Raw genomic sequence first — 25,850 nt, 5'->3', positions numbered from 1 at the left:
TTTATTTTAAATATTGTATTTGCTCCCATTTTGTTTTTTTACTTTAAAATAAGATTTGTGCAGTGTGCATAGGGATTTGTTCATAGTTTTTTTATAGTCCGGCCCTCCAACGGTCTGAGGGACAGTGAATTGGCCCCCTGTGTAAAAAGTTTGGGGACCCCTGCTCTAAACTGTCTCCAGAGCATCAGGTCCATTATTTTCAAGTATCCAAGGGGGCTTCTCCTCTGGCAACAAGGCTAAAATGAATCTTGCTTTCTCCTCCCTTCCCACAGCAATACCTTCTAGCATTAAATTCCTGTAGTAGTTACAGCTAGTTTTTTATTGGTTCAGTAACCATCTGAGTGCCTGTGTTATAGCAGATACATTCTTTTTTTTTTTTTGTATTTTTCTGAAGTTAGAAACAGGGAGGCAGTCAGACAGACTCCTGCATGTGCCCGACCGGGATCCACCCAGCATGCCCACCAGAGGGCAATGCTCTGCCCATCTGGGGCATTGCTCTGTTGCAACCAGAGCCATTCTAGTGCCTGAAGCAGAGGCCACAGAGCCATCCCCAGCGCCCGGGCCAACTTTGCTTCAATGGAACCTTGGCTGCAGGAGGGGAAGAGAGAGACAGAGAGGAAGGAGAGGGGGAGGGGTGGAGAAGCAGATGGGTGCTGTGTGCCCTGGCTGGGAATCGAACCCGGGACTCCTGCATGCCAGGCCGACGCTCTACCACTGAGCCAACCAGCCAGGACCAGCAGATACTTTTTTTAAATGAGACACAGCCCTGTCTGGTGGGGAAAAGAGACATGTGAAGACCTAAGCATAATCTAACAAGCACTATGCGGGCTTGAAGGAGGGAACACCTCACTCCATCCTGCACTCAGGATGACATCACAGAGGAGGGAGGGAATATCATAATGTCTTATGATACTTATCATAATATCTTCTGATACTCCTCAGCTCCTCCAGGCTAAATCCTTTTTTTTTTTTTTTTTTTTGTATTTTTCTGAAGCTGGAAACAGGGAGAGACAGTCAGACAGACTCCTGCATGCGCCCGACTGGGATCCACACGGCACACCCACCAGGGGCGAGGCTGTGCCCACCAGGGGGCGATGCTCTGCCCCTCCGGGGCGTCGCTCTGCTGCTACCAGAGCCACTCTAGCGCCTGGGGCAGAGGCCAAGGAGCCATCCCCAGCACCCGGGCCATCTTTGCTCCAATGGAGCCTTGGCTGCGGGAGGGGAAGAGAGAGACAGAGAGGAAGGAGGGGGGGGGTGGAGAAGCAAATGGGTGCTTCTCCTGTGTGCCCTGGCTGGGAATCAAACCTGGGTCCCCCACACGCCAGGCCGACGCTCTACCGCTGAGCCAACCAGCCAGGGCCAAATCCTTTTCTTTTATGCTTGATTTTTTTCCTAGCCAGGCACTCAGCATGGAGGAACCAATAAACAAAGACTCACTGACCCAGGCACCCAGATAACAGGCTAAGTTGAATGTGGCCCACCCACCCACCAGGCACCAGGCAGCCCTCTCCATCTGCACGCTAAGCTTCTTTCTCTGGAAGACTCTGCTCTGAGGGAGTGTAACTAGTAGAAGGTCTCTTTTTTTTTAACTCTCAGGAAGACTTTCCCCATTGAATGAACTGTAGAGGTGAATTCTACCAACCCTTTCCAGACTTAAATGTGGACACTCCTGCTACATCTCCACCACCAATACCTAGCATTTGTCTGATTCTGTTCTAAGTACTTAATATACGAATCATGCCTTAAACCCTCACACCGAGCTTATGTGTGGCTGGCACCATCATTATCTCCCTCTTACAGATAAGGGAAAGAAGGCATGAGAGGCCAGGTGACTTGCCCAGGGTCGCAGAGCTAGTTACGTGCTGGTTAGGCTCCCAAATTTATGCTCTCTGCCCCTCCGTTCATCTTCCGGTCTTGGGTGGTGGTCCTGTAACATCTATCTTTTACATTTTAGAATATTTAAGTACCAAGCTGGGGCATCTGCGAAAACAAGAACAGAGTGCTCACCGAACTACCAAAAGGAAAGGATCTGCCATCTACTTAGCTTTGCTCCCTCCCATCTAAACCATGCTGATTTCTAAACAAGTATCATAACCCAAAGCTCATTAACATCAGTGTGCACTTCAATAAGGTGAACACTACAATGATGTACAATTACATGCTAATAATTTAATGCCCAAGAGTCCTGTAAAACGATTGCAAAGGCCCAGGATTATCACAGTATGCAAATGCACTAAGAAAATCATTACCGACTTAGTCCCCTTCATTTTGGTGGGTTTAACATGAGAAGAATAATCCATGCTACCAGACGAAATTTCATTTTACAGCTGTAGTAACCAAGTACATAAAAGCGTGAATCTGTCCCAATAGCTTCTAAAAGATTTTTCCCATAGTGTCAGAGGCAAAAATAATGAAATCTTGCAAATGTACAGTTAATAGGACCCTGGTGGACACTAACTTCAAAAATGCATGGTCTATAAGACATTAAAGGCTTGATTTTAGTTTCTGCACTGTTCCTGTTAATAACAATGTCTAATTAAAACATCTGTAAAATACTGATAGTTTTAATTTTACATAAAATTTCCAAAACAACTGTTACACAGTATAATAGGTATCTACAATGAATAGGTTATTAATGGAAATATTATTTTAAATTAAAATCAGGTTCTAAATTTAAATTAGTCATCTCTGGCTAATGAAGAGAAAAAGAAGTCAACCGTGCTGGGAATAATACAGCAGATAATCTAGTTTTCAACATCCGTTAAAGCAAATTCACTCAATCCCTTGGGCTAAAGGACAATTTATTTTGCTTCTTCTGACATGTACTCCACTTGGCACGTCTGATGGGTTTCACAGCTGAACTCAATATTAAAACTACAGCGTAACGCACCTCTCAATGCATTACTTTATAATTTAAAAACCACTGTTCCACTTCATTCACAATCTGGACCCACCCTCCCACTTCACCAGTGAGGAGACAGCAGAGAACACGGCTCCTTGCAGTATATTCTCCTCCTAGCCCAGCCTAATCTGATGAATATTTTAAAAGGAATGGCATAAAACCTTAGCTTTCCCTTTCTTTGGGTCTCATCTTCTTTTACAGAATAAAAGAAAAGAGATGAGCAAGGCTTAGTGGCTGGCTGTAATCCAATACCTTCCTTTCTAATTAATGCACAACAGAGGAGGCTGCACCAGGTCAGCGCTGAGAGGTGTGTCTGCCATGCTGGCACCGGCACCGGCACCGGCACCGGGTGCTGAGGATTCATTCCAGGTGATAAAAAGCTGTATTTCAGGTTGCTTCTGATTCTCATAATGGTTCACAGTAGATGTTGCAGAATGTGGTCCACAGCATGAGGGAAACTCTCACAAGTTAAGTAAGGAGGTGGATTAATTTTTTCTTCATCTGCTGCTCGATATTTTCCTGAAATGAAAGTAAAGCCAGTGAACAGAGGCCATTGCTAGAATGCCACAGTGATTACACCCCATGGACCTCTGGACTGCTGCAGAACCACCCTTACAATTACTAGAGAATTAGGGGCTCCGTATCACCCAAAACACTTCTACTGAGGCTTCAGGATGCAATGAGGAAACTCAAAGAAATGTCACATTCAGCACTGTCCCAGGTCCTCTAGCCTTTCACAATGGACAATCAGAGATACTGGGCCACCTGACAGCTGAGGGTTCCCTCCTACCTCCACACCTGATGCAATCATTTTCTACCCCTACCAGCCCGAAGGGTAGATTGGTGACTAAGTCAATGCTCCTAAATGGAAGCCCATACACCACAGGGCCTTGTCAGTTCCCAAAGGTGACTGCTGCCTAGGAACCCTGTGAACATGGCAAATGAGAATGCCTGGGCATGAGGAAGGAGAGTGATGGATGCTCACAGGCCTGGGCCAGGCAGGACGGGCCAGGCAGCCCAGGCTACATGCATGGCAGGGAACCAAGGGCAGGACACTGCCTAGCTCGCCCCAGATCTGGAATTCAAGGCAGACAATTGAATGCCCCAACACAATCGTTTCACACAGCAGTCACAGAGACCTTTTACAGATGTAAATCAAATACACTCTCTGTATGCTAGACCCAATGCAAGGTATTAGAGCTATCAAATCTATGTAAGCCACTGTGTTTAAATCTTCTCTTTTATAAACAGCCTATTAAATAGTTCCTCTACCACCATGTGAAACCAGGCAAAGGAGCTCACATAGCTATCTATGAAACCATTTATCTGCCACTTGATTTATAGGAGCTCAATGACAATTCTTGAACTTTTGGATCACCTCCTTAAACATATGCTATTAGTGTGAAGCTCAGCAGATACTGTCTGGGGACAGGGTAGGGTGAGAGACATTTTCATTATATCTGGAAAGGCTCATTAAGCTCCCAATGCAACAGTATTCAACCCCACACATAGCTCTCATGCCTATTCTTTTCTTACCTTGAAAGAACTTTTAAAAATCACAATCCATATAAGAATTGTACAAAATCATATACTGAGAGTTAGAAGGGACTGTTCCAACCCCATCATTCTTAAAGGGTCCAAAGAGATGAAGGACCTTGACCAGAGTCTCACACACGTAGCCAGTGCCAAGCTGAAGCCAAGACCCTGGACACTTAACCAGTCCACTTTAGTCAGAATACTGTATTAGCTGTGTCCTCTTCAGTAAGTTCATTGCTTTTCCTTAAATTTATCTGAGGAACCACAGAACATACCTAATTTGGGTACTGGAAATAGTTCCGAAAATAGCAAGTAAAAAGATAAGAAAAAAAGATTTTGTGTGTTTTTTAAAACATTCAAACATTAACACAAAGTATCAGATCAGATCACTTAGCTGGCCAGTTCCTGAAGAGATCAATGTCATCATCTTATAGCTAGAACAAAAATTTTTACAGGGCACCACAGTCAATGGTCTTTGGTCCACTCCAATGTGGTATCTGTAATGCTGTCAACTGTGTATGGTCACATCTGGCTAAGTATAAAAAGCTCTGAGCTCTGATCTTTCTAGTGCTGTCCAGCATGGGCCCTCTCACGTTGTCTTTTCTCCCCTGTAATCCTAAAACCGTTTGGCTTTTGTCGTTGTTTTTGTGGCACAAAAAAAATTAAAGTGTCTGGTGGGCTTTGCCATTTCTGCAAAACCTTTTCTTTAAGCAGTGTGTATTCTACCATCCCGTTCTAGAGAAGGCTGACATAGAAGACACATACCAGTCTTCACGAGGATGCCCAGCATGCCCACATCCTGAGCCCCACCAACATCATCCCTGCAATCCTAGAAAAGCATAAAAAAGTATTTAGTACAGGTCAATTAATTTGCCAATAAAACCCTACCAATTGATTTGACTTATTAGTCTGGGATGGCCAAATGTGACCCCATGGTTTTTTCTTAAAATAAAAGACAGGATGGTGTAAAAATGGGTCAATTCACACATAATAATCTGAGGAAGAATACCCTTTGGAAAAGGAAGTGTCACAGAGGTGGAAGGTGTACAACAGGGTAGTAATTCTAGAAATCAAACACAGCACAGACACAGCTCAAGTTCTGCCACATGTATATTAATCTCCTCTTAAAACAAAGCATGGAAAAAGGCATTCTATCCATTTGGCAGGTTTTAAGGTGAATGATCCAACTTCAGACACTGATGAATTAGATTCAGAAAATGCTGCCCATGTAATATATTATCCTTACGTTCAATCCGATTGTCCCTTACAGGTGCAATCAAGTCAAGTCGGTATGCTTAAACAGATTGTGGGACAGTCTAACATTCATTTCAGACTTAGGAATAACAGATCAATTAGAAAAGGGAGTGCTCTTTCCAATTCTTACTCAAGATGGGGATAAATATGTTGGTTGATGGTGATGATAAATACAAGGTAATAAAATCCAAGGACTGGAAGAAACATCAAGAAAATCAATCCTGCTATCACGTCTGTTACAAGCAGGATTCACTCAGACAATGCCTGAAGAAAACGTTGGGTTTTTTCCCATTAAAATCATTAGTATTATTCAAGAACAGCCCTTGGAAATGAGTTTTAGAATGTAAAAATTCTTCATTCAGAGTCTAACTTAAAACCTTTTCAGTTGCCCTGTTGAAACAGTGAAGATGGGGGAGAGGAAGAGAAGGAAGAAGGGAGGTGGGGAAAAGTGGACAAGGAAAGGGAAAAACTGCCACTCTCTGGGATAACAAACGACCCTGAGCAAAGTTACTATCACATGCCCTTCCTGCCTCCCACCCTGTCCCTAAACCAGTACCTCCCTCCCCAGAGAAAGAACTCAGAAGCCTCCAGGTTCAGACAGCCACTTCTTCAAACACACATTTGCCTGGGAAAGTCAGCTAAAGGCTTGCCTAGAGGAATAGATATGACTGAAAAGGTTTCTCAAAATGGTATCAGATTCAATGAGTATCCTATTTGGTTGAGTTGAACAAATACAGAAATGATAGGGGGTGTCGGAAGGACTGTGACACACTGGCACCATCACAAGTTAAGAAAGCAAGGGATCTCCAGTTTGTCTTGAGGGAGTCCAGAACCTCAGGTGCAGCCTCCAGCAGGCTCCGGAATTCAGGGTGGAGAGTCATCCTGTGGGATTCAGTTTCTCAGTCAGAAAATGAGGAGATGTAGACCAGACAATCTCCATGGTCCCTTCCACCCTAATTCATTATCTTTTGAAACTTAAATATAATCCTTGCCACCTACCTACCACAAGGCAGTGCCTTCTAGCTCTTTGTCCCTCAAGGCACCCATAGAAAATGTTTCTCCAGTACACTGGGGTAAACTCACACGTGTTCACGGCCAGAGGTCACCAGCTAGGGCCTCTAACCGTCCAGGTTCAGACCTGCCACTCAAAGGGCTGAGGCAATCAATATCTCTAGCTATTTGTGGCACAGTGATTAGAGAAGTACTTCAATGGAGCACATACTAAGGAAAAAATCAATAATGGTAGAATTCTATAGGTATAGGTTGTTCAATGCATAAGTAATATTTGAAAAATATATATTTCTGTAAAGATTTTTTTTTAAAAGGACATATAAAACACTTAATTGACTTGTATTTAATAGTCTTTTGAGTTATATATATATATCATCACACTATGGTCAGAAATAATCAAAATTTCAGTTCTTTAGGAAAATACCATAGGAATGCAGACAACTATTTTTTGTTCCCTCTTTGACAGTTCTCAAAGCTACTATTTGATGTGTTATATAAAAATGTTCTTTAGTAATGAAATATAACTATATACTTTATCTTATTTTCTAAGATATATCAAAAGTATAAAGATTATCTGGAGTAATGATTAAACCAATCATAAAAATCTAGGATCATTTAGGGCTGTCCCTACTTTCCATGCGGAAATAAAATATTTTCTCAAACTTTTGGTATAATTCATTATATAATCTCTCTTCTGCCTACTTGTATGACAAAACACTTATTTAGTTTTCTTATTTTTTAGATCAAGTGTTCTTTTTTTCACTGGTGTCATATTTTTAAATTTAAATACCATTTTCTTTCTGGGTTTGAAAGCACTGTCAAACTCAAATACTCTTGACAATCAAATCCCACTCACACTTGCTTACAGGTCCAACTAAAAACATGTTCTCCACCCATGTGAGTGAGTCATCTATGAAACATAATATTGCAAATATACATGTATCTCTCGGTATCTGAACTCTTAACCATATATTAACTTACAAATATGCACAAAATTTCCCCCACATTCATTATTGAAAACATAGTCCAGTAAAAACATCTACAATACACAGATGATCCTATAGGATTGTACATTTGAAACCTGTATATATTTTTAATAAATGTCACTCCAAAAATTTTAATTAAAAAAAAAAAGTTTTTTAAAAGAATACCACTAAATATCTACCAGAAAGCTGTATTTTTTGTTTTTGTATTTTTGTTTTGTTTTTTTATAGGTGGCCACTTATTACCATCAATATCATCAGAAGCAGAGTCTGCTTGTTTTTCAAAGCAGTTCTTTGAAGCTGGCTCCTCCCAGCATGACAGGTGAGCTCCGGGCATTTCCTGGGCTCTTTCTACTTACATCTCCTATCATGACGGCCTCCTCAGGTTTACAGCCAGTACCCCGCAGTGCTTCCAAAAAGAACGTTTTCTCCGGTTTCCCCACTACTGTGGCTTTGGCATCTGTGGCATACTCCAAAGCAGTCACAAATGGTCCAGGCCCCAGGGCTAAGCCATCTTTCCTCTTGTAATACCTGGCTTTGTGGATTGCTATCAGAGGTGCCCCATCCAGGAGTAACCTAGAGAGACAGAGAAAATAAAAACTGGCTGAAAGCAAGGCTTTTATGACTAGAAAAGAATGTCAGACTTACAAAGTGGTTTTATTCACATTCAGAGACAAGAGTTTCTTATTAACTTTTAATGACTTGCTGTCTTCTAATGAATTCGCTAAGAACTGCTGGGAATTACACTCAAATTCACTAAAGAAAGGTGACAGATTATTAAATTTGGGATTGCTTCAACCTTTTACCTTTAGTGGTTTCAGACACTTTATCCAGATCACTAGGGAAAGAGAATTAAGAGAAGTAAAGCTAAATAAAGCACTCAAGGGAAAAAGCTTAACTTAATGAGACAAGTTGTTCCAACCTTCCCTGATGGCAAGCAGGAGGCTCTCGAGCCCTTTACAATGTGACACAACTGTTGCTGCAGTGACATATTCAGCTCACTCCTAAAATACCTAATTTCCTGTTTCTTCTATTCCAAATATAAGTTTCTTTTTAGTTCAGAAACTTAATAGAGCATTTTACAAATACTTTTTGCTTGTACTTTTACATCTTCATTCTACCTTTTGACTGCTTCTGACATTACTTTGCAAATCAGGCCATCTTGCCTTAAACTACAAGGTTGACAGGAGAGAGAGCTTTTACTGCTTCATCTCATTTTTGGTCCTGATATAGGACAAGTATTCTCACACCAACAAAAGGGCACAAAACGTTTCCCCGTTAATTTGATAACCCAACTCTATATATAACTAAGGATCCTGAGTAGTGACTCAGGCAAAATATAACAAAACAAATCCAAAAAAAATCTCACCAACTTTTTTTTATTATTATTATTCATTTTAGAGAGGAGGGGGCGGGGAGAGCAGGAAGCATCAACTTTCATATGTGCCTTGACCGGGCAAGTCCAGGGTTTCAAACCAGCGACCTCAGTGTTGCAGGTCGACGCTTTATTCACTGTGCCACCACAGGTCAGGCCACCACCAACTTTTTAATGCTCATCTTCCAACCCCTATCTAAAAAACTTTGCCATCCACCCCAACAGTGCAGCCTTGTAGTCACATTGCAGAAATGGGTCACACACATACTATCATCTAATGGAATGTGGGACTTTTAACCAACGTAATAAATGATCTCACTAGCTTAATTTACTTTAAGTCATCTACTTTGTTAAAATATTTAGTATATCCATCGAGGTAGAATTCATCACATCTTACCCTTCCCAATTAAGAGTAATTAAGCGCTCAACTATGAAACTGCTAAATTATTCTTGTCAGTGGACATGGAAATGCCTTCCTGTGGGAGATGCAGAATTCAGACATTTATGATTAAATATTTTATTAAGTAAAAACCAATACTGAACTATTACAGAGCCTTACTGTTAGTTACTACAAATTGCTCACAGCACAAGACAGATCCTTTGAGTTTATTTACTAATCTTAACACAAATTTATTTCTTAACTCAGATCTTAAAATCCAGCTGTTAGGAAACCTGATCAAGCCACTCTGCTGGCCTTAGAGCAGCCTGGCTGAGAGCAATGAGACAGTAACGGATGATGTATCTCTCTCCCTCTTGTCACCCGCCCCCAATCCCATTTATTTGCTACTCTACCACGGAACTGGAATTCTTTATGCAACAGACCTCAGAATTGCTTTCCACTTACATAGCTAAACTAAAAACTCATTTGATTTGGCTTTGTTAATATTTTATTATGTATTAACTGGGGAGAAGACTTATCAGCTTGATTGATGTGTGTACTTAATTCCCAGGCAGTACTTCAGTACTTTCCCTGAAAGGACTGAAACTGTGGGTTCCTCTGCATTTCTCTAAGTGGGAACGGGTATCACACAAGGCTGGAAAAGATAGGCATGTCTCAGGGAAGCGGTTCCTGCTTCCACCATTCTCTGCACAGCAGAAGCCTTCCTGAGTCTTTGAAGAGCCAAGGCAAATTCAGGATAGACTAAAAGGTAATCATTTTCTAGGACAAATGATTAAAAGATCGTTTATAGTTAAACATTAAAAAAACATAAAACAAAAATAGACACCCACACAATTAAAAAAAAAGAATGATTTCTTTTTATTTTAAATTAAGTTTAAAGAGGAAGAGAGAGAGAAACATTGATTTGTTGTTCCACTTATTTATATATTCATTGGTTAATGTGCCCTGACCAGGGATCGAACCCACAACCTTGCATATCAGGATGATGCTCTAACCCAGTGGTCCCCAACCTTTTTGGGGCCACGGACCGGTTTAATGTCAGAAAATATTTTCACAGACCAGCCTTTAGGGTGGGATGGATAAATGCACAAAATAAAATTATGCGACTGCGTAAAAACTGTGGTATTTTTAAATATAATTGTCGAACTTACAAGCATCAAGAATGAGTCTTAGAATTAGTAAATCAAAAAAAAACCAGGAACTGCATTATTCCATATATAGGTGGGACATAAAAGTGAGACTAAGAGACATTGATAAGAGTGTGGTGGTTACGGGGGGAGGGGGGGGAGAGGGAGAGGAAAAAAGGGATGGGGGGGCACAAAGAAAACTAGATAGAAGGTGACAGAAGACAATCTGACTTTGGGTGATGGGTATGCAACATAAGTGAACGACAAGATAACCTGGACATGTTATCTTTGAATATATGTATCCTGATTTATTGATGTCGCCCCATTAAAAAAAATAAAATTATTAAAAAAAAAAGAATGAGTCTTAGACAGATGTAACAGAGGGAATCTGGTCATTTTTAAAAAATAAAACATCGTTCAGACTTAAATATAAATAAAACAGAAATAACGTAAGTTATTTATTCTTTCTCTGCAGACCGGTACCAAATGGCCCACGGACCGGTACTGGTCCGCAGCCTGGGGGTTGGGGACCACTGCTCTAACCAACTGAGATACCCAGCCAGGGCAACACTTCAACACTTGGAGTGTTTTTACACCTACTAGACAGGGCAACAAGGGGTTGGTTGTTTTTAACAACAGAAATAATGTATCAGAAGGAAATCTGAGAATGTTCTGCCTGTGTCTAACTATAAGCCCACGGAGGTACAAGCAGCAAGGAAAAAAGGGTACAAAGAAAGTCTGATGCAAAAATCTCTGGCTGTGAATTCCGTGTAGGTAATGAAAAAAACTGAAAAATCCTAGTGAGTGAGCAGTGCCACAACCTAAACATCTTAGGAAGACATATATGTAGCTCAGTGGTTCTTAAGTAGGGACAGTTTTGCTCCCCAGGGGACATCTGGTAGTGTCTGAAGACTATTTTGGTTGTCACAACTCGGGGAGTAGGGGTGCTACTGGCATCTAGTGAGTGGAAGCCAGGGATGCTGCTAAACACACTACAGGTATAGCACTGCCTCTCTCTACCCCGTCCCCCCAGCATTTTCTGGCCCCAAATTTAGTATCTACACTTTTTTTTTTTTTTTTTTTTTACAGAGGCAGAGATAGACAGGGACAGACAGACAGGAATGGAGAGAGATGAGAAGCATCAATCATCAGTTTCTCGTTGCGCGTTGCGACTTCTTAGTTGTTCATTGATTGCTTTCTCACATGTGCCTTGACCGTGGGCCTTCAGCAGACCGAGTAACCCCCTGCTGGAGCCAGCAACCTTGGGTCCAAGCTGGTGATCTCTTTGCTCAAGCCAGATGAGCCCGCGCTCAAGCTGGCGACCTCGGGGTCTCGAACCTGGGTCCTTCCGCATCCCCGTCCGACGCTCTATCCACTGTGCCACCACCTGGTCAGGCAGTATCTACACTTCTTAATACGTATAGGTCACAGCAAGTCACTTCACATCAGTGGGCCTCGGGTTCTCATCAATGAAGTAGTTGAACTATCAGGGTTCTTCAACCTTAGCACTACTGATAGTTTGACAAATTGGACTCCACTTAAACGAAGAACTTCATGTTCTTATATACTATTAAGAGAGCAAAAGGCAGAAAAGATATTTGCAGTACATATATCCAACCAAAAACTTGTACATATAACAAGTTCCTGAAAATCAGTGAGAAAAACACAATCCAATCAGAAAAGGTAAAAGATTCGAATGGGCACATCACAAAGAAGTTATCCAATGGTCAATAAATACATGAAAAGGTTTCGAGAACATTACTCATCAGGGGAACACAAACTGAAACGCAGGAAGATACCACTATACGCACCAAACAGAACAGCTGCAGTTACATGGACTGCCAGAGACTGGTGGGAACCTGGAGCAACTGAAACTCTCATTCATAGCCAGTGGGAATATACGACTTGCTATAATGACTTTAGAAAATTGTTTAGCAATATTTACTAAAGCTAAGCAAGTGCTTATCTTATTACCTACTAATTTCACTATTCTACAGACCCAAGAGAAATGAGCATATATTTCCCCCAAAAGACATGTTGAAGAATGTTCATAGCATTCTTCATGGGCTTTATTCTTAACAGCCCAAACTGGAAACAGTCCAAATGCTTATTAACAATAAATAAAAAAGTGTGAAATAGTCATACAATAGTCTACTGCCCAACTGCAAAACTAAAGAAGAAACAAATCAAGAAAGTACTGCTACCTGCAACAACTTGGCTAAATCTCAAAAGCAGACAAAAATGCTATCATTGTATGATTTCATTTATATGAAGAGCAAGAAATGGCATTACTGACCAGAATAAGTAGTGGTTACCTTAAGGACTGAGATGGGAAGGCTTCCAGGGTGCAAGAAATGGTCTAGACCTTGATCAGAGGGGTTACATAAGTCTATCTATTTGTAAAATTTTAGTAAATTGTATACTGACAATTTGTATACTTTACTGTGCATGTTATATATCAATCTTAAAAAACAAGCAACAATATATTTATGTGGCTTTTTCACCTGCAACTATTATTTGGAGCAGAAAAAGTTGCCTTGCTCATATAATAATCTCTCCAAATTAATAAATAAGAGCGGTTAGTAACTGATATTAAACTCAATCCTGTATTCTGTGAATCCCAAAGTGGTATATAAAGTGTCTCTCTTGCATATACTAATGGAATGCTTTTAAATAACTCAAGTTCTTAAGTCTTAAACACTTTCTCACAGTCTGGATTTGAATTAGAAAGACTGCACAGCATAGAAAACAGTCAGGAGTAACTAGCTGCACAAACACAGTAATAACTGAGGCCAATGTTGTTGCTCCCCCCACTTCCCTTTGTAAGGAATTGAATATATTAGAGTAATTAACTTTTAATTTTTTTCTTGAGGAGATGGGAAAAGAAAAGCAATCCAATATTCGACAGAAACAATTTATGGTGATAAGAACCTCCTGAAAAACAAAAAAACCTAATTTCAGCACATCTCTAAAACCTTTCCAAGATTCTCATACCTTGTAATAATTAGAGAAGAAATAATTAACTTCAAAATTAAGTCATTTTGAAGCTTCTGCCTCTTGCATTTAAATGTGAAAGTTGTGGCGTTACTTATTTTCAGACAGAATAATATTTTAATAAGCTCTTCCAGAAGCTGGAGAGCAATTGCTCTTAATTTATTTTTAAAAAAACAAACCACTCTGAACTTTTCCTAGGTTAAGCAATGCCATGCAGTTTTTCCTCAAAATTCCTCTGACCTAACAACTAGCTTTCTGAAAAAAATCTTAAGGAACAAACAAATACTGTTTAACAAAAGTTCTCAGAAGTTTTTCTTTTAAAACGTCAAAAACCTGAAAATGGGTTTTGCACATCTTAAAGTGAAATATGCTGTGGAAATCAAACATATTTTAGAAAACTATTTAAGAATATGGAAAAACATACACAAAATATTGTTAGGTTTTTAGAAAGCAAATTACCACATAGTATATATACCACATAGTATATATTTAGCGTCTCATTTTTGTCTAAATATGCAGGTGCACAGAAACAAACTACCTAGGTGGAAGGATTACAGATAATTTAGTTTATTCTCTTTTGATTATTTACAATTCCCCACAATGAAAACATACCATATTTCCCCATGTATAAGACACTCCATATAAAATACACCTTAATTTTGGGGCCTGAAATTTGAAAAAAAAAATGTTATTACATAAAGTTATTGAATTCAAGTTTTATTCATCATTAAAATTCATATAACTCCTGCCTGACCAGGCGGTAGAGCAGTGGATAGAGCGTTGGACTGGGATGTAGAGGACCCAGGTTCGACACTCCAAGGTTGTCGGCTTGAGAATGGGCTCATTTGGTTTGAGCACAGCTCACCAGCTTGAACCCAAGGTGGTTGGCTTGAGCAAGGGGTTACTCGGTCTGCTGTAGCCTCCTGGTCAAGGTACATACAAGAAAGCAATCAATGAACAACTAAGGTGCCACAACAAAGAACTGATGCTTCTCATCTCCCTCCCCTCCTGCCCTCCTGTCTGTCTGTCCCTGTCTGTCCCTCTCTCTGTCTGTTACCAAAAAAACCAAATAAATAAAAATAAATAAATAAATAAATAAATAAATCATACAACTCCTCATCACTGTTTTCAACAATGAGTGCAAAAACAAGTGCAAAAAAGCAGGAAATGCAAGTAAAATAATCTACAACCACTGTATAAGACGCACCCAGTTTTTAGGCCCCAAATTTTTCGAAAAAGGGTGCATCTTATATTATACATGAGGAAATACGGTATTACTTTTGTGCTGAGATATTTTTTAATTTTGTTAATGCTAAATTCAAATTAGATTATTATGTGATCTGCTTGCCCAGGTAACCTTCCCCCTAATAGAGATCATTATATTTAATTACAATTGGTCCATTACTATCATGCTCAAACTCTGAGTTTCTAACTGAAGTTAGAAGATGAAAAGACCTGTGACAAGCTAGTACTACAGCTGAGAGAAAGAATAAACTGGCACCACAGGCACGCACACTGACAAACCCTACACATTGCGAGAGAAGAAAGCAAATCGATAAATTAAGTATAAAACATGCAAAATAATATTATATATTGTTTAGGGATACCTATATAATGTGTTATAGTATTTTAAAAATGCATGCAAATGATAAACACAATTTAGAATCCTGATTACTTTTGGGTCTTGGGTGATAAAATTGATGAGGGATATGCAGGGGTATCAAATACGCTGACAATCTGTATTTCTTAAACTGCTTGAAGGCATATGAGGGTTAGTTATATTATTATTTGTATCTTTCAATAGTAAGTAAAAGGACAAAGACAATGGCTTTCAGGATTTAAATGTTTTCTAGAATCCAAATGATCAAATCATGTCTATTCCCTATAACTGGTTCATATTCTTCTCTAAAATCAATTCTCAAGAATTCAGTGTTTTCAATTTCAATCAGACATATTTGTAACAGACTGTACTATGCATTTTAGGGGGGCCTACCCATTTGAAACAGTATATAAGAAGCTGCGTAATGTAGAAGGCTAATGCATCCACCCGAGGGCAATATGCCCCTGAAGCTGGTATTCAAGGCAGCTCTGCACAGGGTTTAAAATCCAATGTTTATTCTCATTATCAACCTGAATAGTAATTTAACTAATCGGTGGTTCATTTGAGATGTCTATATTTGCCACTACAATCCAAACAGCTGTAGTCATTGGTTGGAAGGCACAGTCTCTGTGGAGACATCAATATGCAAAGAAGGGCAAGACCTAAAATCCTTCTGTTAACTCTCCACACAACTGTTAAGTGCATTTGTGAAATTAGAGTTGACCTATAAGTGCACAGTAATGCTTTAAAATGTAGTGTTTAAAGAAATCAATATGGTTAGGGAAGTGTACTAATTAGACAGCATCCGAGCAATTATAAAGTCAGTAATATGTCAACATACATTTTTATTACCGAGTCTACATTCATCTAAGACAGAGACCTATTAAATATGTCCTTCCCAAATTACCAGCTAAAATCAATCAATACCTAGTCCTTGAATTCTGTGGTTAAAGAAATGAATAAAAGGTAGTAGGGGTAAATTCGGAAGTAAGAAATTATAGTAGGTTTTCTCTATTTCAAATAAAAAACGATTTTGGCATCATAAACCTTACATAAGTAGCAGGTGATACACTATCTCTCCCAACCCCAAGAAGCCACAGTAGAATAACTGAAGTGAAGCAAAGAAACGTTAACACCATATACCCTCAAGTATATCTTCAAGCAATGTGGCATAGTAGTGTACCTCCAGGAAATAACTATAGTAAATGGATACTGAGCAACTATAAAAAGCAAGTATGTTCCGTTTAAACAAAAGTTTGATATCACAATGACTAAGTGCTTTAAGTATCCATAGTTTCCATTAACTAAGGCTCTAAATGCACCCAGGGGAAAAAATAGTGCTATTTCTGGCCACACAGACTGTATACAAGGACAGCCACTTTCAAGATCAACAGCAAATAACGTGCCCAGATGTGTGAGCCTTGTAGTGAGTTTTCGTTTCTTACAAATATTCTGATTCTTGGACATATACATCAAGATATGAATTCTACATTAAGTATAAGTTAGAATGATCCTTGTAGATCTTTGTACTGGTAATAAAATGATGTTTTGTAGCATTTTTAAAGTTAAATACCAAAAATTTATTAAGGCATTAAGAAAAAAAAACTTCTTAAGCTATCAATAGTTCAATGTATCCCTAAATAATATTTTGTACTTGCCATAAAAGATAATTTATACTGTTTAATGGTTTGACAAGAAGTAAAAGGCAAAATGAAAAATGAGAAAAATCCAAGGAAAAAAGTCACGATCTCACTTGAGAGCTGATTTGTAGGTGAATTCTGATCCAATTTATCTTAAGAAGCATAGAACCAGTATGCAGTCTTCCTTTTGGAAGCAGCAGCAAAAAGTTCACAAAAGTAAAATCCATATACAACTAAAGATTTGTAACATTATATGTGTTAGTTGTGTTTCCCCAAATTTCAACCAACAGACATTGGCACATCTCCACTAAAATATCCCACATCCCAAAAGGCCCCAACCTAGTCTTACCACCTCCTGACCCACACAGGGAGTGTTCTCCATCACACTGCCCAGGTTAGAAATCTGATGTCCTCCTAACTCATGGTCTTTCCTCAACTCCTAAACTCAATCATTCACCAAGTCACGTTGACTTTACATGAATCTGGTTTTCTTCATCCCAACCATCCAGTTCAGACTGCCATTATCACTCATAGAATTTCTTTGAAAGTTTGGTCAGATGTTTCAAAGCTGGGATTCTCACTGGAGAAATAATCACATTTACTATTTTTTGGTGTATTAGCCTGGATGCTGTTTTCTATCAGAAATTAGCATAGTCAGTGGAGAATCATGGGAGTGATGATGAAAGATAAAACTGCTAGCTTTAACAGCTGCAATTTTATTATGAATCTCTGCTCCAGAATATTGATTCTATAAACCAGAAAAACCTCAATGATCATCACATTTTAACATATTAATAATTTTTTTAAAACTAAGCAGGTATTAAAAAAAAAACAAAAAACTAAGCAGGATAGTATTAAATATTATCTGATATTGATCTTGAAGTAATTTTGAAGAGGTCTATCCTCACGTATGATCTAGGTGGCTAGAAAGTAAAACACGTATAACCTTCTATAACAAAGGCTCAAGAAGGGAAATAGGGAAGTATATGGTCAGATGAAAAATAACTAGAGACTTACCGGAATGCCTGGTTCAGAATTTGATAATGAAAATGTTCTGGTGCCAATCCAATGACCACAGCATTAGGATCACTTGTTTGTATTCCTGGGAATTGAAAAAGTAAATAACTGTTAAAAAATGCAATTAAAACTAATGTCACATTTTATAATAAAGTAGTTATAGTCAATAAAGTACAAATTTTTGCTGTGCAATATTCTGAAGTTTAAGAGAGTATTCTGCCCTCTGTTCTTTGGGAAATTGTATAAGAGATACTAAAAGGAAGAAAAAGTTCTCTTAGTATTTTGTGTATTTCTTTGCATGGTTTTACAGCTACTCGATTATTAGAATATATGAATTAAACTTGTAACCTAATGTTCTCAAACAAGTACTTTCTAACTCCAAAAAGCTTTACTGATTATAATCAACAAGAACAGCCACGAATTCCCTATGAGCTTATCAGATCAATAGCATCTGATGAGGGAATGAAAATCTATGAGGCAAGGAAATTAGACACTCTAATCGACACAGTTGAGGTTAACACATTCATGAGAAATATGGAGCACACTTTAGATTCTACTATTATCTACATAATGCCTTATCTACTTTTAGTGTCACAAATATTATTCTGTAATGTAAGTATATTTGAAGGCCTTGCTACCTGATAACAGATATGACAACCAAACAAATACATGCACCATCACAATTATTAAAAGTCTGACTAAATGTTCTATGGATTATCCATATGCCAATTCCTATTTGCCTCACTTATTGTTTGCTTTTAAGCATATTTGATTAACATTCCACCAAAATGTAAGGAAAAGAAATAGGAAGAGGAGAATTTCAAGATTTTGAATTTCCTCCTTACCAGCAGCCATGAGTATTGAATAACTGGAAAGTGTTGAAAGAAGAAAAAATTGTTGGCTACAATAAGAATTAGTTTTTTTGTGTTATTTTTATCATCTCCATCTACCACTAGCAAAGATAGGCAATAACAGCAAAGATATTTCTTGCCTTTCAAAAATCCATCTATTTCAGGTATTTTCATGTATATAAGGATGTTTCAAATATTGTCCTGGTTTGAAGGACAAAGATTTCTTGCATACCAGGGACTCTCCTATATCCCAACTCCAGTTCAATGCTGATACAACTAGAATCTTAACTTTCTTCAAATAAAGTCAAAAGAGAAAAACAATTAAAATGCTGTTTTGTAGTACTTCAGCTAACCCAGAAACACAAATACATTGATTATAGAGTATATCTGTTATTACTTGTGGTCACCCAGTTGCTGAATACCATTCTCATAATCGGAATTCACTAGTTCATAAGGCTTGGTGAGAGGCAGAGCTCCCCCTACCATGACAAAGGCTGAAAATATCAGACACTTCGCTGCTATGGGTGCTGGCATGAGACAGAGGCTCTGCCAACCAGAAACACCTACCCAAAGCTTTGAACTGGGAGCTAGTAAAACAAAGGAACAGAGAAAAGCACTCTGGAAGAGGTGACTGTTGCAGCCTCAGATTCTTAGGTAGCGATGCTAGCTGGAGCATCCAATCTTCAGTTCCACTGCAGTCAACTGGGAAAGCGGCTGAGTTCAGTGCTTAGCAGGGACAATCAATGGCACCTGATCAGTTCTGGGACATGATACTACACATTGTTCCTGGCTGCATTACCACTCAGACTAACATCCAGCTCTCCTTGGCAGTCCTGTGGGCTATCCAAACAACCTTTTTCCTTTTTTCGTCATGGAAATTTTTAGAAATACAGTGTGTCCGTAAAGTCATGGTGCACTTTTGACCGGTCACAAGAAAGCAACAAAAGACAATAGAAATGTGAAATCTGCACCAAATAAAAGGAAAACTCTCCCAGTTTCATACCTATTCAGTGCAGTTCGATGTGGGCTCACGCACAGATTTTTTAGGGCTCCTTAGGTAGCTATCCCGTATAGCCTCTACAGACTCGTCACTGACTGATGGCCTACCAGAACGGGGTTTCTCCCCCAAACTGCCGGTTTCCTTCAACTGCTTATCCCACCGAGTAATGTTATTCCTATGTGGTGGCGCTTCATTATAAAAGCTCCGATATTCACGTTGTACTTTGGTCACGGATTCGAATTTAGCGAGCCACAGAACACACTGAACGTTCCTTTGTACCGTCCACATCTCGACTGGCATGGCTATGGGCTGCTCCGCTGTATACACGGTGTTACATCATCATCTGCACATGCGCACATGCTGCCACATCATCCTACAGAAACTGGGAGGGTTTTCCTTTTATTTGGTGCAGACTTCACATTTCTATCGTCTTTTGTTGCTTTCCTGTGACCGGTCAAAAGTGCACCATGACTTTACGGACACACTGTACTTAAAAGTAGAAAGACTGTACAATAAGCCTTGCAATCTTATAATTTTCTACATATTTTCGGTCTTTTTAAAGCAAATCTCAGATAACATGTCATTCATTTTATCCTTCATATTTCAATATACTGTATATCTTTAACTGACAGAGACATTTTAAAAAAGCCACCTTAATATTGTGGCAACAAAATTAATAATAATTCTTTAATATCACTTAATAATAACTAGTCCATATCAGAATCGCCCCAAATGTCTCAAATTGTCTTTTTACATCTGATACGTGACTGGCAGCCAACAAGGTCTGTGCAGTACGTTTGGTGGTTCGATAGTTCTCTCTCTGTCTCATTCCGCAGCAGCTCTTCTCTTCACTTATTGGAGCAGCCAGATCATTAATCCTGGAAAGTGTCTCACACTCAAGATTTGGCTGATTGCTTGTAATATTATTTAATTTGTTCCTTTACCTTATTTTACCTTTATAAACTGTTAATTAGCTCTAGAGGCCACCTCAATTCTCATTCAATTTTAGGCAAGATTTTTTTATAGGCAATGCTATAAAACTCTTATTACATCACATCATGAAGCACATAAATACTGCTTGTTGTAATTCTAGTGATGTTAAGACTGACCAACAGGTTTAAGTGGCATCAGCCTGATTCCTCCATTGTGAAGCTCCCCATCAGCCCTTGACCTAATGTGTTTAAAATCCAGTGATGTCCTGGCTATTTCCTTAGGGCTTCCCAATGATGATTTTCTAATTCTGCCATACCTTTCACATCTACTAGCTGGAATTCTATAAAGAATGTACCTTTATCAAATATTTGGTTACTCTACTTCAAATAGGAAAGGGAGGAAAAATGCTTGTTTCACTCCCTTAACTATGTATAATAAAAATAGCAATACTAACATTATTAGTAACACTAAGCTACTGAATGAAGTTTAAGATTTCTTTGCAGTTCTTTTATCTGTAGAATTTCTCTTGATTAAAAATATTTCATGGTCACTGCAAAAATTTCTTATTTTTTAATTAAATTTATTGGCATGACACTGGTTAACAAAATTATACAGGTTTCAGGTGCCCAATTCTACAACACATCTCTGCACACCATACTGTGTTCACCCCCTAAGTCAAGTCTCTGTCTAGCACCATTTATTCCCTCTAAAAATTTCATACTATTCAGAATGACACCTATTTTTAAATAAGGAGATATTGGGTATCTCATTTAATCAAATTATTACAGTGGCTCTTGGATCGAGGATTATAATACTCAAGGTAATTTTGATCTGTGCTTTTTTCAAACTGTGGGTCATAATCCATTAGTAGATAATAAAATTAATTTGGAGGGCTCTAAGTAGCATCAAAATAAAACAAGTCAACCAAATAGAAAACAGTAATCCTCATACAGTAAGTACTGTTTAGCATATATATATAATATATATAATATTATATATATAATATATATATATATATAAACACACACATATATGCACTAGGTTACTAAGTAATGTGTTTCACTTATTACAGAGTGTGGTCAGAAAAGGTTTGAGAAACACCAATTTAGATCTGTTGACATTTCAATAATAATAGGAGAAAACCTGAATAAATATTTCTAAACATTGTTTTAAAAATGACTTATAAGAAGATATGAAGAACCAATATTTAAATCTTTCCAAATTTCCACTACCTTTGAAATCAGGTAGTGCCCGATCATCAACGAGCAGCATGGGGCGGACTTGTTTCTGCTCTACTAAATTTCTGGCTGCAGTCAGAGATGTAAATATCTCATCTTCAGAGATATCAAACTCCAGTTTTTTCAATCTTTCCAGTAGGTCTTCCTTGCTCTCTTTAGTTGTATTGGTCACAAACCTAACCATTACAGAAGTACCACGTAACCTGGAAAAGTAAAATTCAGATGTCAACAGGCAGCTTTTACATTATAGCCCCATAAAATCTCCTAATTTGGTAGCACTTGCCAAAGGTCAGGAAATGAAGGCTAAATCACCAAGTAAATGTTTTTATTACTAATAACCTTTTTTGTTATCTACCCAGAATTGCTTACATATTATCCACACCCTTGGGGCTACTTAACCACCAAAGGCTACAAAGGTAAGCTGGAAAAGCTGTGTCTACCTTTTTTGAGAAACCTTCTGTTACTTTAACTGAATTTTGCTGCAGAGATTTAAGAAAGAACTGAAAAAAACAAACTTTAGTGACCACTGTACTCACAGATTATGATAGGAGAAAGCTACCTTAGAGATTATCTACATACTAGTGCAACCTCTCTTCTTAAAGAGGAAAAAACTGAGACTTGAAGCAGCGAAGTGACCTGCTCAGCTTTGTACAGCTGGGCAGAAGCAGAGCTGAGACAAGAACCCCAATCTGAAAACCGAGGACGACACATCAAGATGCTGTTCTCCCTTCTTCTTCGCCAGTCACTGGTTAGACCCTCATGTATTACCAAATTTATAAACAGAATCTATCTAGACAAAGAAACAGTCCATTAAAAAAATAAAGTGTTTTCCCCTTAAACTACTTACATATAGGATTGTTTTGATTCTGTGATCTGCTTTTAGAACTTAAACTGGCAATCAGGTTTCAGAAAGAATTCATAGTAGTCTAGGTTTCTTTGAAAATGAAAATTATTTTCTTAGTTCTACAGTATTTTCATCCAAAATCTAAAAAGAATTTTAATTTAGCTACAATTTAAAATTTTTTACATTAATACTCTATTACTTTTTGTTTTATGCCTGCCCCAAATGGATTCAAGGTGTAAAAGCACTAACCACAATTTGAAACATATAAGCAAATAAAACAGAGATTTTTAAGTATTCACTGAAAGAACATGAAATTTGTATGATTAAATAGTTCACTGTAATCATGATTGCCTCTATCATATCTATGTGGTAGCTTTTCTGAAAAACATTAAATTTGGCGGTTTAGCTCTCAAAAGAAATTGATTATTTCAACATAAGTATCAACCTAAACATGAACCAGTAGAAGTACGGAAATAACCACATCATTTTTTTTTTTTTTTGTATTTTTCTGAAGCTGGAAACGGGAGAGACAGACAGACTCCCGCATGCGCCCAACCAGGATCCACCTGCCCACCAGGGGGCGATGCTCTGCCCCTCCGGGGCATCGCTCTGCTGCGACCAGAGCCACTTTAGCGCCTGGGGCAGAGGCCAAGGAGCCATTCCCAGCGCCCGGGCCATCTCTGCTCCAATGGAGCCTTGGCTGCAGGAGGGGAAAGAGAGACAGAGATGAAGGGGGGGGGGGTGGAGGAGCAAATGGGCGCCTCCCCTATGTGCCCTGGCCGGGAATCAAACCCGGGTCCCCCGCACGCCAGGCCGACGCTCTACCACTGAGCCAACCGGCCAGGGCCAACCATATCATTTTAATGAGAATTTTAAAAACGCTTTTCTTTTTACTGATCCATCAACTTTCCTTAGTCTGTCTGTTTCTATAGAAACCAAGACTGGCTGTAATAGTACAGCAATTTCTCCGGATGGAAACCACCAGTGCAACTGGTAGGCTCCTGCTCTCCAGAACGGCAGGCTCAGAGCTATAGAACTACTTAGTGATGTCATTCATCGTTCATCAGAAATAAAAAAAGGTTTTCTTTCAATCCAATGTAGAAAGCTCATCTTTAGAGCAGGGAAAGCTCCTGTCCACCTCTTTTCCCAGAGAAAGCCTAACCAAGAGACAGTATCAAGGAATCAAGAGAAAGACTAACTGTGCATCTGATTTTCTTTTGGCTTTAAACACCACCATGTCCACCTATAACATGAACATCATGACTCCTAACTAAACTGATAGCTTCCAAATGATGCCTACCAGATACATCAGTCTCTTTATATGTGTTTATTCCCCAAATGGAAAGTAACCTCCCTAAGAGAATACAAGCGAGGTCTGTGTCAATCTTTTGCCCTAATATTTGGCACTGTAAAATTAGTCACTGGACTTTCTGAATAACAGCATACTATGACTGATTTAAGGTGGGAAAATGATAAGCACCACATGCTAGGTGTTACTGACTTTGAAAACTCTAAATTATTTTACATGAAGGTGTTTTGTAGTAATTATTAGTACTATTGTACTGAAAAGTATTTTTTAAGACACTCAGAAGCAAACATTCACATACAGTTTACTTTAACAAACTTTTACCATGTATCCCAATTTGTATCTAGACAGGTTAAGTACTATGGTTGATACATCAGAAACATAAAACAGTCTCTAACCTTTGAAGACATTAAATTTAGTTGATGGAAATAATTCTAAAGTTTCAAATTAAATTTCATTTGAGCAGCTGCACTCTCCAGGCTAGATCTTAGGGTGAAGGGGAGTGGGCAGCACTATGCCATTGTGTATGTGTACATTTATTTCACTTTGTGATTCCTGCATTTGTGGTTTTTCCAATGCTATGTACTCTACATTTTAGGATCCTGAGTTTTCATTCACAAATTTACATTACTGACTTAGAAAAAGACACATACACAAAGAATGAAAAAATTAGCTCAAAAGGCCAAACCTAATAAAGGCTTAGAGAACAATGTTTGGAAGATATTACAATGCACACATTTTCTAGCTAAACCCAAGGCAGTTTTTGCATATATGGTTAGCTGGTGAAATGCCATTGCAAAGCCATCCGTTTCACTAATGATCTGCCTTGGTAAAATGGCACTTACAGACATAATTGTCAGCTGAACCTGGAGGATAGCTTGCCTTTTAAGAGCTTCCTGTGCGCCTGGCACAGCTGCATCTTCAACGTGAAGTGTGCCGTTGAGATCCACCAGAACAGCTTTTAATGCACGGCGTGCTGCCATCCTTCACTCCCTAGGAGAGAGCAAATGAAATTAAAAATACAGTTTAGAAAACAATGGACAATTAAAAACTGGGACATCTTCAAAAATATCATTCATATCCAGAAAGCTATTGCTTAGTGTTAAGCGGTTTCTTTTGGGAAAAACTGTTTTTTAAAATCAAAATCCAAAACTTCACTCATAAAACTTACATAATGCTTTGTTTTAAAAAAAACCTTGAATTAAAACTAGAAAGGGAAAAGAGGAGTTAATAAAAAGAAGTTATTATTTACTTTCAAGTTTCTTAAAATAACTCTTTGGTCTAACAATTTATTCACTTATTTAATTTTTAAATATGAGAATAATGTACTCTAGCCCTGGCTGGATAGCTTTGGTTAGAGCATTGTCCCGAAGCACAGAGAATACGTACTCTGAAAAATGGGTACATGGAAGTCCTAAGTCACTGGCAAAATCTTTTTTTATCTTTGGTTATATACGATGAAAATGTTCTAGTCACCCATCTTTCCTATTTGGTCCTGATATGATATATATGGCCGAGGAGCTAACACTATTCAGGTCACCAAGGAGGGAATTCCAAGACACAGTATCTTGCATATATTTAGACATATTCCTATCATTGTTATAGTAAAGATATTTTATTTTAGATTACTTTTTCTAACAACTTGGTGTTGGTATATTAAAGTATAATAATTTTTTGTCATATCCTTTAAGAATTCTAAACTTTTTTTATTAATTCTAGTAATTAGTCTATATAGATTCTTTTGGGTTTTCTATGTAGACAATAATTACCAAGTGCAAGTGACAATTTTTTCTTTCCTTCCACACCTTCTCTCATTTTCTTTTCCTGTTTTAATACCCT

General features: G+C 38.4%; 1 protein-coding gene across 1 annotated transcript; it reads right to left on the bottom strand.

Moving 5' to 3' along the window:
• Positions 1 to 364: 364 nt before the first annotated feature.
• HDHD2 (haloacid dehalogenase like hydrolase domain containing 2) lies at positions 365 to 24,994 on the bottom strand. The gene is made up of 6 exons (XM_066246452.1): positions 24,894 to 24,994; positions 21,856 to 22,064; positions 17,840 to 17,924; positions 8,046 to 8,262; positions 5,204 to 5,267; positions 365 to 3,421 (listed from the first exon to the last, which is right to left on the bottom strand). The coding sequence occupies exons 1-6, from the start codon at positions 24,992 to 24,994 to the stop codon at positions 3,318 to 3,320; spliced, it is 780 nt and encodes a 259-aa protein (XP_066102549.1). The 3' UTR covers positions 365 to 3,317.
• Positions 24,995 to 25,850: the final 856 nt, after the last annotated feature.

Source organism: Saccopteryx bilineata, chromosome 11 (genome assembly GCF_036850765.1).
Source record: "Saccopteryx bilineata isolate mSacBil1 chromosome 11, mSacBil1_pri_phased_curated, whole genome shotgun sequence".
NCBI lineage: Eukaryota > Metazoa > Chordata > Mammalia > Chiroptera > Emballonuridae > Saccopteryx > Saccopteryx bilineata.
Note: the sequence above shows the minus strand (reverse complement) of the source record. Positions and strands in the feature narration are given on the sequence as shown.